The sequence below is a fragment of the Colossoma macropomum genome, unplaced genomic scaffold (assembly GCF_904425465.1).
Source record: "Colossoma macropomum unplaced genomic scaffold, Colossoma_macropomum, whole genome shotgun sequence".
NCBI classification, from domain to species: domain Eukaryota; kingdom Metazoa; phylum Chordata; class Actinopteri; order Characiformes; family Serrasalmidae; genus Colossoma; species Colossoma macropomum.
This window is the reverse complement of record NW_023494800.1, coordinates 16,832,119-16,846,624: the sequence shown is the minus strand read 5'-3', so window position 1 is coordinate 16,846,624 and position 14,506 is coordinate 16,832,119. Positions and strand designations below refer to the sequence as shown.

At 37.8% G+C, this 14,506-nt stretch overlaps 2 protein-coding genes across 4 annotated transcripts in view; both read left to right on the top strand.

Annotated features, from left to right (window-relative positions):
- The window catches only part of igsf9bb (immunoglobulin superfamily, member 9Bb), a 150,781-nt gene extending 147,886 nt beyond the window's left edge, over window positions 1–2,895 (top strand). The window contains exons 20-21 of the mRNA XM_036588980.1: window positions 53–180; window positions 1,736–2,895. Coding sequence (XP_036444873.1) covers window positions 53–180; window positions 1,736–1,950 — 343 coding nt within the window. The 3' untranslated portion in view covers window positions 1,951–2,895. The remainder of the gene's footprint in view (window positions 1–52; window positions 181–1,735) is intronic.
- Window positions 2,896–12,555: 9,660 nt separating this feature from the next.
- arhgap32b (Rho GTPase activating protein 32b) overlaps window positions 12,556–14,506 on the top strand; it is a 99,794-nt gene continuing 97,843 nt past the window's right edge. For all 3 annotated transcript variants that reach the window (XM_036587851.1, XM_036587850.1, XM_036587849.1), the window contains exon 1: window positions 12,556–13,076. The gene's annotated coding sequence lies outside the window, so the exon portion shown is untranslated. The remainder of the gene's footprint in view (window positions 13,077–14,506) is intronic.

Below are 14,506 nucleotides of genomic sequence, written 5' to 3'. Positions count from 1 at the left end.
GACAGCTCTTCCTCTGTGTGATAGCTCTGCCTCCTTTTTGTCCTCTGCACAGAAAACGTCGAGGTACACCGAGTGGCCCTGCAGGGTCTGAGAGGATAGAAGCACTGAGATACCAACGAGTCAAAAAAGCCAAGAAGGTTGCAGTCAACAATAACAACTCTAAGTCCAGAAGGAAAATAGGTGAGTCTTCACACAGTTTTCAGCAGTATGCCCGTCACTATATCTTGCACAAAACTGAAATAGTCACTGTCAAACATATACTGTACTTATAATCTTCTAAGGAAGCCTCTCTCTTCACAGATCCCCTGGTTTTGGAATTATATTTTCCCATATATTTGACAAAGCACATCCTGTTTTGCAGGCCTCAATCAAATAGTCTATATACATCAGCTGATTGTGGCCAAGCAGCAACAGCACAGCACTGAGGTGTGAGTAGTTAGTGTGTTGCATTACTGAACTTCCTTCTTGGCAGCACTTCTACAACAGCAGCACTTCTGGGAACACTTTCATTGATTACTCTCTGCATCCTAACTCTCTAAAACTCTTAAACTCTTCAGTATCAGACCAGAACCAGTATTCATAATAATCTTAATCATACTCTGTACCAGGGGTTCCCAACCCTGGTCCTCAGGCCCCCCAGACAGTCCACATTTTTCCTCCAGCCCACCTCACAGCTCATGCGAAGGAAAATATGGACCGTCTGGGGGCCTTGAGGGCCAGGTTGGGAGCCACTGTTCCAAATTATCTCAGTCACTGACCTTCAGACATGTAATTAAGCATAATAAAGACTGCAGTATACTCGACTTTACCTAAATGTATGCATGTGCAAGATGCAAACTTTTGCCCTGTGCATAGATGTCCTGGAAGTTCAGTATCAGAAGTAGTCAAGAAGACATTCCGGTACCTACTAGGGGTGTTTTTAACCCTGATCAGCCCTCATATTCCCTAGATATGCAGAAGTTATGCATACAAGTAGGTGATCTGTGTTGCTTACATAGAAGCTGAGTGCTGTACATGCAGTGGATAAAATCAAGTTTAATGCAGTCATTACTAAAATAACTAGACATCCATACCCTAATACTCATGCCATATGAAAAGCTATCATAGAGAAAAATATGTCAGCTTGACCTGCCAGCATGTTGATAATACAGCTTGATTGCAAAGGTTTGTGGGGAGTAGATGTAAAGACATTTACATGATTATTTTTTATTAGAGTTCTATTGTCAGATTATTACAAAACAGTTGGGACGCGGTGCAAATTGTAAATGAAAACAAAATGCAATGATGTGCAAATAATTTAAACCCCACTTTTCCACTTTGCCTCAGTCCATCTTAAATGAACTCGGGCCCAGAGAAGGCAGCAGAGTTTCTGGGTGCTGTGTATATGGTTTCTTCTTTGCATGGTATAGTTTTAACTTGCATTTGTGGATCCACTACATAATTGTGTCTGTTTTCAATGCATTGCTGCCTGAGCGCACAAAGATCTAAATGATTTGCACATCATTGCATTCTGTCCTAACTTTTTTGGGAACGGGATTGTAAATTCAAATATCATTTAGCTGTGAAGTTACCACTTAGTTCTTGCAAACCATGCTTAATGTTACATCAGTGTGCTGCCCTGTTTTTCCCTTCTTCTTAGATTGTTTTTTTCCTACTGATATAATCATGTTATATCATGATGCATCTTTAATCCACATCTATATCTCAGTAACTGGTGTCTCTTCATTGGCTGCAGGTGTGCCGCCCTCTCAGACCCAGCAGCCCCACACCTCTCAGGTCCTCCCGCCAGAAGAAGCTCTCTACCTCCGCAAGAAGAAGAGGAAGTTGACCAGACAGGACCCGTACACCCGCTTCTCTGCTCTGCTGTACCGCCGCCCGCTGCGAGAGGACCAGAAGGCCATTTTGGCCAGTATGGACACAGCGGACCCGGACCACGCCACTCTCCTGTGAGGGCCCACAGACCAGGCCACACTCTTCCCAAAGCCCACTGATCCTGCACTGAGTTATCCCGGCACCTTGGCTCAGCCAGCCACGCTCCGTATCCACACCTCATGTCCCGCTCCACTCTTTTCTTTTCACTTATTTTATCATGAGATATCGCTGGTTGGTAGTGTTCCAAGGTTTTGCTCCAGTGCAAGATTACCTCAAATAAAGAATTGGTCCAGTTTTAAGCAGTTCTTTTTTTAGGTCCCTGAGTCCCTGAGATTTTTATTCCTCTTCCAGCAGAGGAGGGTCAGCGTTTAGGCTCATGCATATAGTTTACAGCTTTCATGACTCCTCACATTCCTGCACCTGTCCCATTCTGCCAGTAGTCTCACTCTGTCTCAGTAGAACACAGGGTTCTCACACATAGACAAAATATACCTCAGAGTCGCCCGAGACTCATCAGCTCAACACTGCTGTACAGACAAACATTCAATAAACCTCCAAACAGTTCCAGACATTTCATTCCAAGTGTACATTTCAGGCATTTTGCATTTCTGAGAATTGCTTCTTGTTAGGTTGAGTATTTGCATTGAAAGAAAGGAGACGTTTCAGGTCTTAAGGCACCCTGACTGTTATGCCCATGATGGTATTATGTATTACAAGTACATAATAAGCATTGTGTGTGTGCAGTGTTGTTAGTCTTTCCCATTCACATACAGTATAGGATCCTTCATTTGCTCCTCCAGGAACGTGGAATGATCAGTATTTCCAGTTTGGCGGAGGGCCTCATTTTTTCAAAGCACAACGATTCATGCTTTTTCTTTCGCTGAAGTAAAGAGAGGTTCTATTTTGCTGTCAATTGTGAAATAATACTGAAAAGGGAACAAAAACATTCACCCAAAGATGCACACAGACTAATTTCCACTACAACCAGAAGCTGCTATGGCCACATGTGTGCATTGTTCTGGGTTTTTTTCAGTAGACAACTTTTTGCATCGGAGCAAAACCTTGGTAATCACTGTGATGTAATGTTTTAAATTGATGCTCATTTAGTCTCTATTGATTTTGTGAGCTCCTATTCAAAACATACTATAGTAATGCCAAAAATACTACAGCTTCCTTAATCAATAAAACTATTAAGTGTACTGTACTGTGAGGAGGATAGGATTTTGTGCCATATTATACTGTAGTATTTTTTTCATCTATACAAGATACTCCCCTTTTATCCAAAACAGGCATATTTAGGCCTTAATAGGGCTCCTGAATGCTTGCCTCCATTTTGTTTCTCTTTTTTTTTTTTAGTTTATTAAAAAGTAAACCAACTGCCTTTGTGGGCCATTTTTGTAGCCTTTTGTTTCGTGGTTTAACTTGGCTGCAAGTAGAAGCAGCACCCCAGCGCCGGTCTGTCTCCTCTGGAAAGACCTTAGGGGAAATGCCTATGAGATGACATGGCTTTCCCATGTGGCCAAAGTTTTTTATTGTGTATCTATCATCCAAGGGTGCTTCTTTTCTACCGGTTAATATGTATTCTCACTGTCAGGACAGGCATATCTGGGCTCATGTACATTCACTTTGGTGGCCAGTGTATGAAGGGGGGATGTTGCTGGTGGTGGTCAGGGGTGGTGCTGCACTTGTGGGCTTATTTTCAAATTACGCCGACCCTGTTGAAAAGCTCACGAGGGCATAGCTTGGCTGAATGGTTTGCTGCTACTTCGGCCATCTTAACAGAACTCCAACATTAAGCTAGGGTGAATATTAACCTGCGTTTGGGTTTTGCAAATCGATTGCATTGGTTCATGAACAAGCCCCTCCCAATGGCCAATCAGTACAATACAGGCATTCTCAACAGCCTGCTTCAGGTGCTATCAAAACTTTGGGAGTCTTCAGACTGTAATCACTTGATGCTTAATTTCACTGAGTTGATCTTCCAGCAGTAGACGTGGCTGCTGCTTGTCACCTTAACACCACAGTATTTGATGTTTTAGGATTTCGACATCATCCAGCATCTATGATGGATCAACCTACCAGTGTCTGCTGTGGCATCTTGAGGGCCATTGTTTAATGTCCATCAAAATGCATTTTTTTTAAGCGTTAAGGATTTCCTCGTTCATACTTGACTTACATCTGGGTGCTGAATGTGATCACCAACTTGCATTTACGTTTTTAGCTACAGTGAGAACATTCTGGACGTGAAGAAGCAGGCTTGTACCTCAGGCTGAGTTAAGTAAGGAAACAGCCTGCTGGAAAGGAAGGTGTGCGGATGCAGTTTTATTTTGTTGTGATTGCACTTTGTTATACAGGAAGTCCTTTGATGTATTTTCTGCTTATTTGAGACCAGCGCACTAGAAGTGTCCATATGTAGGCATGATGATGATAAAGGAAAATCCTATGGGAGATTTCACTTTGCCTTGGTCAGGGGATTGATTGTCAACTAGTTATACAGCATTCGAAGCTTCTAGAAATACTGTACTGAGCTAAACACTTGTCATTCGAGATCATGCCACTTTTTACGTTGTGTGAATGGTTTTCAGTCTTTGCAAAGAACTGATTTTTAATATCTGTAATTGCTGTTCCATTTATAATTCAAGTAACTTGTCTAATTAGATGACTTACTCACAAAGCTAGGGAAGTGGCAACACAAGTTTAGATAGATGTTCACAATAGGTCAGTCATGTAGTTCAGTTTGAAGATGTGCTCATCAAGTATTTACAAAACATTTATCTGGGCAAATTTTTTGTCAACTATGGTGCTTTGTAAAAGATATAGAACTATTTAATTACCTAAATGAAATATTCTGTTTTTTGTTTCTTTTTCAAAAGAGTAATATCAAGAGGAATATCCAAAATACTAGGAATGTACTGTACTATGTCAAAAGACTGTATATAATAGCATATATTGCACAATGTATGATAAAATTTTAGAAATTTTGAATAAATTGGACAATATATGCACGCAACTAAATATATTCATAAAACATATTCCCATATTTTGGATTCAGTTTCTAACTGTGTGTTTGTATATTACTTTTTCCATGAAGGTTTCAATGCATGAAAGCATTTTTAAGCTTCAGAAACACATAAGAAGAGAGGGAAAAAAAAATGCTGCGTTTGAAAAAAATTCACTCATATAGAATATTTTGTTGTTAGTTATCTAGTACATTTTACAGATTCAAGTGGAAAATATATTTTTTCCTTTACATAACTTGTGAAGATGATTGCCCTATCACAAATTGAACAATATTCTCTGTAGCACCATCATGTCTTGTGTAATTAGGCTGTGGCAGGGCAACAGTCATATAAGAAGTGTTTGGAAACTCTTGGGAGACCTACTTAATGCTGACTAAATATTGGCCCATGAACAGTGTAGAATAAAACTGGCAATAAAAGAAATTTGAGAGTGTGATTAAGTGAACACCTTAAGCTCACAACTGATTGTCACTCAGTAGCACTGTAGCCGTCATAGAGTGGCAATGACGCTGGTGATCTTTAATTTAGTTGAACACATTTTTTTATTGCATTGTATTTATTTTATATGGCGTTTATACGTTTACAAAGAACAAACATGATACTACATTGTTGACCGTATATTTCAAGAGGAACATTTTCCATTTCAATCCATCATTTGAGTTTGCATAATTTTGAATAAAACAACCATCTTAGTAAAGCTTGAGTCTTTGTTTTGATTGAGGATGGATCATTTTTCGCTTTGTTTTTGCTTTTTTCCCACCATCCCCATGTATTTTTTCAGATGCCATGCTTGTGAGAATGTAGCTCAGAGGTAACCGACTTCTCGGCATATAATTTGATTGTTTGATGAGGATTTCATGAGCAGATCTGTATTGCCATTGATTACACATTTATTGATATGGATCATTGATATGTCTAGTTTAGATCTACACTATACTTCTTTTCTTTCTTTAAATATATATATATATATATATATATATATATAACATAAAAATGCTAATTAATGATTAAACCGGATGCATTACATTATCTTCAATGAACCTCAGTGTCATCTACAACATATTCAGTGGTCAAATGTATATTTCATTTCAGATCAGGGCACTGAAATGTTTGAAAGTGATTTTAATATTATTGCGAGCATCGTTTTGTTATTGACAGAAACTTAGTCAACGCTTTCAAGGACTTGACAGTAAAATTCTTGTAACAGACGTACATGTACATAATGAGTAGCAGGTAGATGTTTTGCATGATTTTGCAGTTTTGTTAAATGTTACTATCCAGAACAGATGTGTTTCAGTATGAGTGCAGAGTTGCCTGTTGTTGGTTTGCCTGAACGCAGTAGATTCCTTTTTTGTTGTGTTTTTTCAGATCACCTATAGCGATGATAGAGAAGGTGAGATAATATGATGAGGAAAAAACTGCCAACTTTGCCTATGGTTATTTTTTGCCACCACAAATTTAACACAAAATTGCAAAATTTTATCAAAATACTGTAGATTTAAGATTTTCAACTGCAGATAAACACACATATTAGCCAGTACTTTTGGGAGTTTTTAGGTTTTTTTAATCATGTAACATTTTAATCCACATTTTGATTGGTTTTGATTTGATTTGGTCTAGTTTATCTGACATACATTCAAAGGCAAACTAGGAGACAAAATCATGCTGTTCTTTAGAGTTATACATGTTTTCTCAGCTGGAGCAAGTAAAGACTAGTTGTGTAAATGTCACAAATGGTTTCGTTACTCAGTAACTCTTTATTTGAACCCTGCTACATGATGTTGACATAGCTATACCATGCAGAGGTCATATGCTGTCATGCTAGATGTCCAGTGTCATGTTATCATTAAAGGTAATTGTCATAAGAGATGTAACAATGTGTGATTTCATAAGAGCTAACCGTGTATAGCATGTGACATAAGCTTTACATTATGGCATCGGTCATGACAATTACCAGTAATGGTTGCATGACATCGAACAAAATCTGTCATGACAACTCATGACAGTATATGACATCAGCCATGACATATTTATGGCTTTATTTTATCTGTAAAGACTACAAATTTCCCGACTGCGATAAACCATTTGTATATCTTATCGAAAATTAACCACACCTGTATAATGCTTGGCTAGTTCTTGAAATCAACACAAATGTCAAACGTGCAAATTGCCTGTTCAGTCAGCAATGCTAACATTGCTAATGATGAAAGTGAATAGTCACCAAATGAGCAAATGACCTCATGCCAAATGGTGATGAGCTTCCATTTGTTGTTGGCAACAGTGGCATGCATGGCTGAACTATTCCTCAAAAAGTTGACCTCTTAAAGAACATCAGGGATTCAAAGGAGTATCATGCTGCTCATCATTTTGATGTACATTTTCAGATAGAGAGAGAGAGGGAGGCGCTATCAGCACAATGTGGAGAAAAAAAGAGGGAGGGGGGTATGGAACAACCTGTCCTAAAATGGCACTTGCAGGAAATACACAGAAATTATCAGGACAACAGCGTACAGCAGACACACATACACAACACAAAACAATAGAACTTTTGTCAAAAGGTGTAAATAAAGAAAACATCTTGCAATATATATTTTTTGTATATGAGATATTGTTGCACACTGTGGATATTGATGGATGAGTGATAAAAGAGTAATTTTATGGTCTGTATAGTGAAATATGTAGCAGGCCCTCACTTTGAGATATTTACAATGTGAATGATGATGTTACAAATTAGCTAAAGAGTCGACACAGTGATTAAAAAGAAAGATTCATTACAAACCAAAGTGGATGGCGGTATCTACTATTGGGGGGGAAAGAAGTTGTTTGCTTGTAGTGCGTAGCGTTTCATTAATTTCATTTTCATATGCAGCTCTGCTTTTAGCAATACATGTTGAGAGATGTTTATAGTACAGATGAATTATGATAGTGCACAAATGCAGGTGTCTGAAAGTGTTCTTGCAAAATGTCATAAACATGCTTTGTTTTTTCTTATGTGAGGGTAAAATGTATGGCTGATTTTGAATTAATTCATTGACATTGCGGAATAGTATTTTAAGACTGATGCATAAATTAGACTACAATATTAGACATTCTTTTTGCAGATTTATAGCACATTTTGTTTTGCAACACTTTCTAAATGGCCCAAACAGCATAAGAAAGTTACTTATTGTGCCATCAGTACCCATTTGTGTAAGAATCTGAACTGTGAACTGTCTCACTCTTTGCATTGTAATGTTAGCTTATACTATTCACCAGTTTATATACCTGCAGAATGTTTTTTCTTTGCTTTATCACAAACATTTCAGCGATGCATTGCTGTCCTATAATGCTGTTTAAGTCAATGACCGGTCTACACAGGATTACTGTGTCTCATCCCATTGACTTCAGTGGCATTTGACGGATGGGAGGTGTGGGGCACATGCAATATGTATAGCAGCACAGTGCAAGATATGTGTAATATGTATTCTTCTAGTAAGCAGACTGTACAAGTAGAGATATTTTGGCAGTGTACTGTATGTATAAATGACAGATATTTATAGCTACAAATATAAAAAGAAAATCGGGGAAAATCTTACTTTTGTATTAAGATAAAAAGTCAAGAAAGTGTATTCCAAGTTAGATGTCTTATTTATGAAAGAAAAATGTATGTTTTGTTTTGTTTTTTCCCCTGCTGCAGTGGTAGCGAAAGTGTGGTTATTAGAGATACAGCAGATGTTACAAACTGCTTTTGTAGTAACTCACAGTAACCTTTTCTAGAAACATCAGTGTGGTGCATATTTCTCAGCTATACCATCGACCACATTATGACTTGGTGCTATTTCTGATCCATTCTGTGGTCTAGACAAGAGATGATTCTGGTTCACACTCATTGTAAGCACTCTGTCACTTATGAAATATCCCCGTGGTACGCATCACACTTACATCTGCAGATTAAAGCGGAAACCTAGCTGAAAGTATTTGTGAATGATATTTCATACAAAAGAGAAACTTCTGTTACTGCAGTCTTAGAAATGACGTGTAACAAATGTGCTATGAAAGCAAGAAAGAAGATGTGGAACTTGCAAACTGCTGCAAACAAGCCTGTCAGTGACGAAAAGAACACGTACTCTGTGTAGGCCTGATAATAGGAATAAATCATTTGTATTGCAGATTATGCAAGAAAAAGAAAGACAGAGAGAAAGAATGGCTTTTGTTTTTCTTGAAATGTTTACTGTTTATTAACTGGTTCTCCAGGACTTTCTGTACTTTTTATTTGTTTAGTCCAGCACAATATTTGTTTGAGTCATTCCTTCCTGCACATTTTTGACTGCAGTAACAGTGAGTGTTTACTCTTAGGCTACTGTAGTATTTACATTTGTTATGTAAGCTCCAGCCAAAATGTTCTCTCAAAATTTTAACATCCCATATCTCCTAATATGAAGAATCATCTACACTTCAATAACAAAATTGACCCTTACGCACACCTCAAGACTACAAAATGGCCAGGTTTCACTGTTTTGATGCTTTCAGATTTTATTGGTATCAAATTTAATTTCAAACAAAATATATTAGTGAGTATATTTCAAAATATATGTGGTACATAGTTGACCATGGCCACCATATAAAACAAACTGCATGTACATTCACAAATACATACATATCAGCCTAGGTTTTCCCTTCATTATAGTTTATTATATCTAGTCCTAACATTTGTACAATGAAACTCTGTTATTTTAGTAGTAAAGTAACACCTTTTCTTATTATCCATATTAATTTGAACACATTATGTAATAATACATAGGCTAATTTCTTTTCATTCCAATCTAAATGGAGAAAAGTTGATATATGGTAAACAAAATGCTGTGGAGCTGCATAGACCGCAAAGATTTGCCTTTTGTTATACTTTGAGCAGCATTTTTTTCATTTTTTTCCATCTGTTTGTTCTGTGCAGGCTGACATAGCCAGTTAATTAAGGTCAAGCCAAAAGGCCATTTCTGTAACCATTCTTTCTCCACCTTCTTTCGGTTAGTGAAAACAGTAAAGAGAGGGCAAAAATGTGAAGAATGAAAGATTTCGTCATTGAAATCCCTCCTTTATCAAAAATGAAAGCTCATGTATTTTAAGTCAGCTGTGTCAGTGCAGTAGTAGCCTGGAGTGACTCAGACTGTGGGAATGTCACTGGGGTCAGTCATATTGACTTATAATTTCATACCGTGGCATGTAATTTGAAACTTGTAGCCCTGATAAAGAAAGAGCTATTACTTCAGAAATGCTGAGTTTACCTTTATTTCACATGCTCCAAAGCTCATTGAGTTGACATGCTCAGATGCTATAGTGTCATGTAACCTTTACTCTGCTTCAGAAATGTTTTGTATTTTGATATAATAAAAGAATCAAAACAGAAGCTTATGTGTGTGAGCCTTTATAATAATTCATAATCTCATACAATCTTAGACTGTATTTTAACAACAGTGTAGAACAGGGAAAAATCTTAAGAAACAAATGTAAATATAATAACATAGAGTTGATCATTTTCTGCCTTGTCTTTTTTAAAGGAGGTGTTTTATCACCAATACTGAGGCTAAATGCTCCTAAAGAATAATAAAGATTCAACATTATTCAGGAGTGTCATCTGGACCATTTAAGCTATTGCAATCTTAGGGTGGGTTTCCCTTAAAGGGATTAAGCCTAGTCTGAGAATACACACCCATCTGAATGGAGATGCACCACTGAAAGGAGAACATAGGCTTGGGTTTAAGGGGAAATTCCACTGAATTTACAATTTTTTTGCATTCTGTCGTTGCGATGTAAACAAAGTCATTCACAGTTGTCAGACGTCTTTACAATGGCAGTGATAGTAACCAGGGGTCACAATGTCTACAACACAAATATAGCCCTTTTATTCACTATCGAAAACCACCGTGAACCTACAAGTCTGAGTTTTTAAATTGAATGTTAATGATGGTAAAATAGAGATAAATCTGACTATTTTGTTTTACAGCTCCCTGCATGTACACCTCTGCCATAAATGGATTAAAAGAAATGGATTAATAAAATGTTTTAGGCTAAAACCTAATCACAAAACTATTGTAAAACAATGTCTCTTTCTGTACTTTTGATTTGTTTAGTCCAGCACAATATTTGTTTGAGTCATTCCTTCCTGCACATTTTTGACTGCAGTGAGTGTTTACTCTTAGGCTACTGTAGTATTTACATTTGTTATGTAAGCTCCAGCCAAAATGTTCTCTCAAAATTTTAACATCCCATATCTCCTAATGTGAAGAATCATCTACACTTCAATAACAAAATTGACCCTTACGCACACCTCAAGACTACAAAATGGCCAGGTTTCACTGTTTTGATGCTTTCAGATTTTATTGGTATCAAATTTAATTTCAAACAAAATATATTAGTGAGTATATTTCAAAATATATGTGGTACATAGTTGACCATGGCCACCATATAAAACAAACTGCATGTACATTCACAAATACATACATATCAGCCTAGGTTTTCCCTTCATTATAGTTTATTATATCTAGTCCTAACATTTGTACAATGAAACTGTTATTTTAGTAGTAAAGTAACACCTTTTCCTATTATCCATATTAATTTGAACACATTTTGTAATAATACATAGGCTAATTTCTTTTCATTCCATTTCATTCATTCATCTGGACCATTTAAGCTATTGCAGTCTTAGGGTGGGTTTCCCTTAAAGATGGTAAAATAGTGGTAAATCTGACTATTTTGTTTTACAGCGCCCTGCATGTACACCTCTGCCATAAATGGATTAAAAGAAATGGATTAATAAAATGTTTTAGGCCAAAACTTTATCACAAAACTATTGTAAAACAATGTCTCAGGCATTAGGCAGCGTATTCATAACCAAATTGTGTAAAAACTTTTTTGTGAAGGAGCTTTTAGAAGTGTTAAACTCTTCAGACGTCTGGTTCCTATCACCACCACTGTGAACATTTCTCACTCTAGAGTAGGTAGTGTAAGTTTCTCTAGAACGGTGTATTTCACATCTTAATCCTTAATTATGCAGACATTTTGAAAAAATTGGTGGCGTTCTCCTTTACTCCTTGTCTGGGAAGCTGGCCTTTAAAATGTCTAACTGGGCAAATAATACAAATTTATTAAAGTGAAAGTGCACATTACAGTTTCCTTTAAATAAAATTCTTATCTTCTTATTCTTCATCTTCATTTTCATAAAATTACCTTTAAAATCATAGAATTAAACCCCCTCCCTACTCAGACTTGCGAAATTCAGAAAAATGTTGGCCTATCGCATTTTAATATTTTAACTTTTACTAACTTATAACTATTATATTTTGAGATTTCCATATTCACTAACCTGTAAATTGTACAAATAGTGTAACAACCACTAAAATGTATTTAAAAAATCAGCAAACTATAAACAGCTGTTAGTCCAGCCTAATTATGATGGCTAAGTGTCCCATAATTCCACGCAGAGAAAGTGTTCAGATTAGAAATGCTTTGGCTCGGCTTTGGGCTGCACGGCGCGCTAAAAATAACGCGTACCGCTGAGCGCCACTGTACGGACATCTGCGCCATTCTAATCACCCTGCGCGCTCACGTCACGTCGGCGGCGCGCACAGAGTGCCCCACCGCACCGCCCCCCCCCAAACCCCACAGGCGCGCTCACGATTTCGAATGTTGAGGGAAAGTCTCCGCTGCGAGTGGCGGTGCGCGTGGCTCTCCGCGCGGATTGTTCCTGACAACGGCGTTTGTTTATGCGAGCCGCGTTTTTGCATTGAAGAAAAAAGATACACGCCGGTGAAGAAACAGAAAGGTACAGGCTGTCGTTTCTGAAAGTTAATTCAAAGCTCTCCGCACGTAGACACCACAGGAAGCGCAGCACAAACAGCTGGCTGGTGGAAGCTAACCACAAAGCTAGCCAGTCTGTCTGCGCTAGCGGCTCAGCACTAGCCACGAAACGACTATTTGCACGCGGATATTATTTTTGACCCGATTTTTTTCCCTCTACATGTGATACATTGGCGACAGGAACCGGTCTCGATGGGGTTTTATTGATTATCTTGATTTACTATGAGACTGTGGTGTGGCGGGTTCCTCGGCTGGGTTTGTGCAGAGTCTGTGGAAGACCACCGGCACCAGACGGAGGAGCAGCACTGCTAGGCGACAGTCACATCGAAATACCCCACTGATAGGACACCGGTAAGTAGGCTAGCGAGTAGCGACTTTATTTAACGTTGGCTGGCTGGCTGTCGCCTCGTTTCTGTGTGGAAGTGCCGTACTTGATTCAGACGAGCTTGTGCGACCATTCAAATTCAAACTACGTTAGACTGACTGCTTTTCATACGGAGACGCTCATGCTGGTGTAATTTACCTAGTTAAGTAAGATAAGAAGGTTAGGTTCTAGCTAGCTTCGACTGGTGGTGCTGCTGCTGCTGCTAGTCTCTGGTTCACGTTGATGAGTCAGTCTGTCCAGACTTAATGAATGTAAACGTGTATTCTTCGGTTCTGAATTGCTGAATGAAAAAGTTGGCAGCCTACCTAGCTAACATCCCCTGTGACTGGCGTAACGTTACTTTGTGTTTTCAATAATAACTTTACCTCATAAGGATGTAACGATTTTAATACAGAATCGAAAAAATCAACGTTTACGTTTAGCTACTGTCTTGCATGGAAACGCTGTCAGTGATCAGAACTCTTTTATATAGTTTATAAGAGCTTATTTGCACCAGAGGTGTGCGCTATGGCAAAATGTGTCATAGTGATACTTAGGAAGCTTTTTTACGATACACGGTATTTCACCATGTTTATAATACTGAAATCTGCTAAGTTATAACAGCCAATGCAGTGCCACATTTTAAAAATACTGTCAAAAACTGTAAACCCGATTGCTTGTATTCAACATTTCACACACCGTGCTACACTAAATCCCATTGAACAGGACTGATTATACTCTCTTTTTAATCAAACATGCAGTTGGGAGGTGTTTTAAGTACTGATGATATCCATGATATGCTCAGAAAAGCATATTATGACATATTGTGATGTAATTTATCACAATAATGATATTGTCGTATTGCCCAACTCTAATTTACTTTTGTTTTGTAACATTACTATTTAGCATACTTTACTACACCATCTGTGTAGCATGTGCACTTTGACTTGTAGAATCCAGATATGTTCAACACATAAATATTTGAAAATCACATTAAATCCTTAGTTTGGTTGATTGGTAATGGTAATAATATAATTACAGATGTTACCACAATGCTGAGATTTGCTACTTACTCACCAGCTTCTAATTCCTTTATCCATTCCACCTTCAAAGGAGCAGCGGTTTCATCCTGGCGCCTATGGAGTGTTTTTGTAAAGTTAGCTGTTTCCAACCTTTGATAAATCCACTAAATAATGTTAAAAGTTTTATCCCATTAAATCTATATGATTAGAGTATAAAATGAGCTTAAACTTTATGCACACTCTCGCTGCGATTCTTCATATGTGCTGTTTAACTAGAGCTGCGTCTGAATAGCCGATTAAACCTTCCTATCTGATCTGTTTCTTGATTTGGCTCTTATCTGTGATCTGTTAGTCATGTAGATCTACACGCTAGTCAGCTCTGCAAACATATTTAG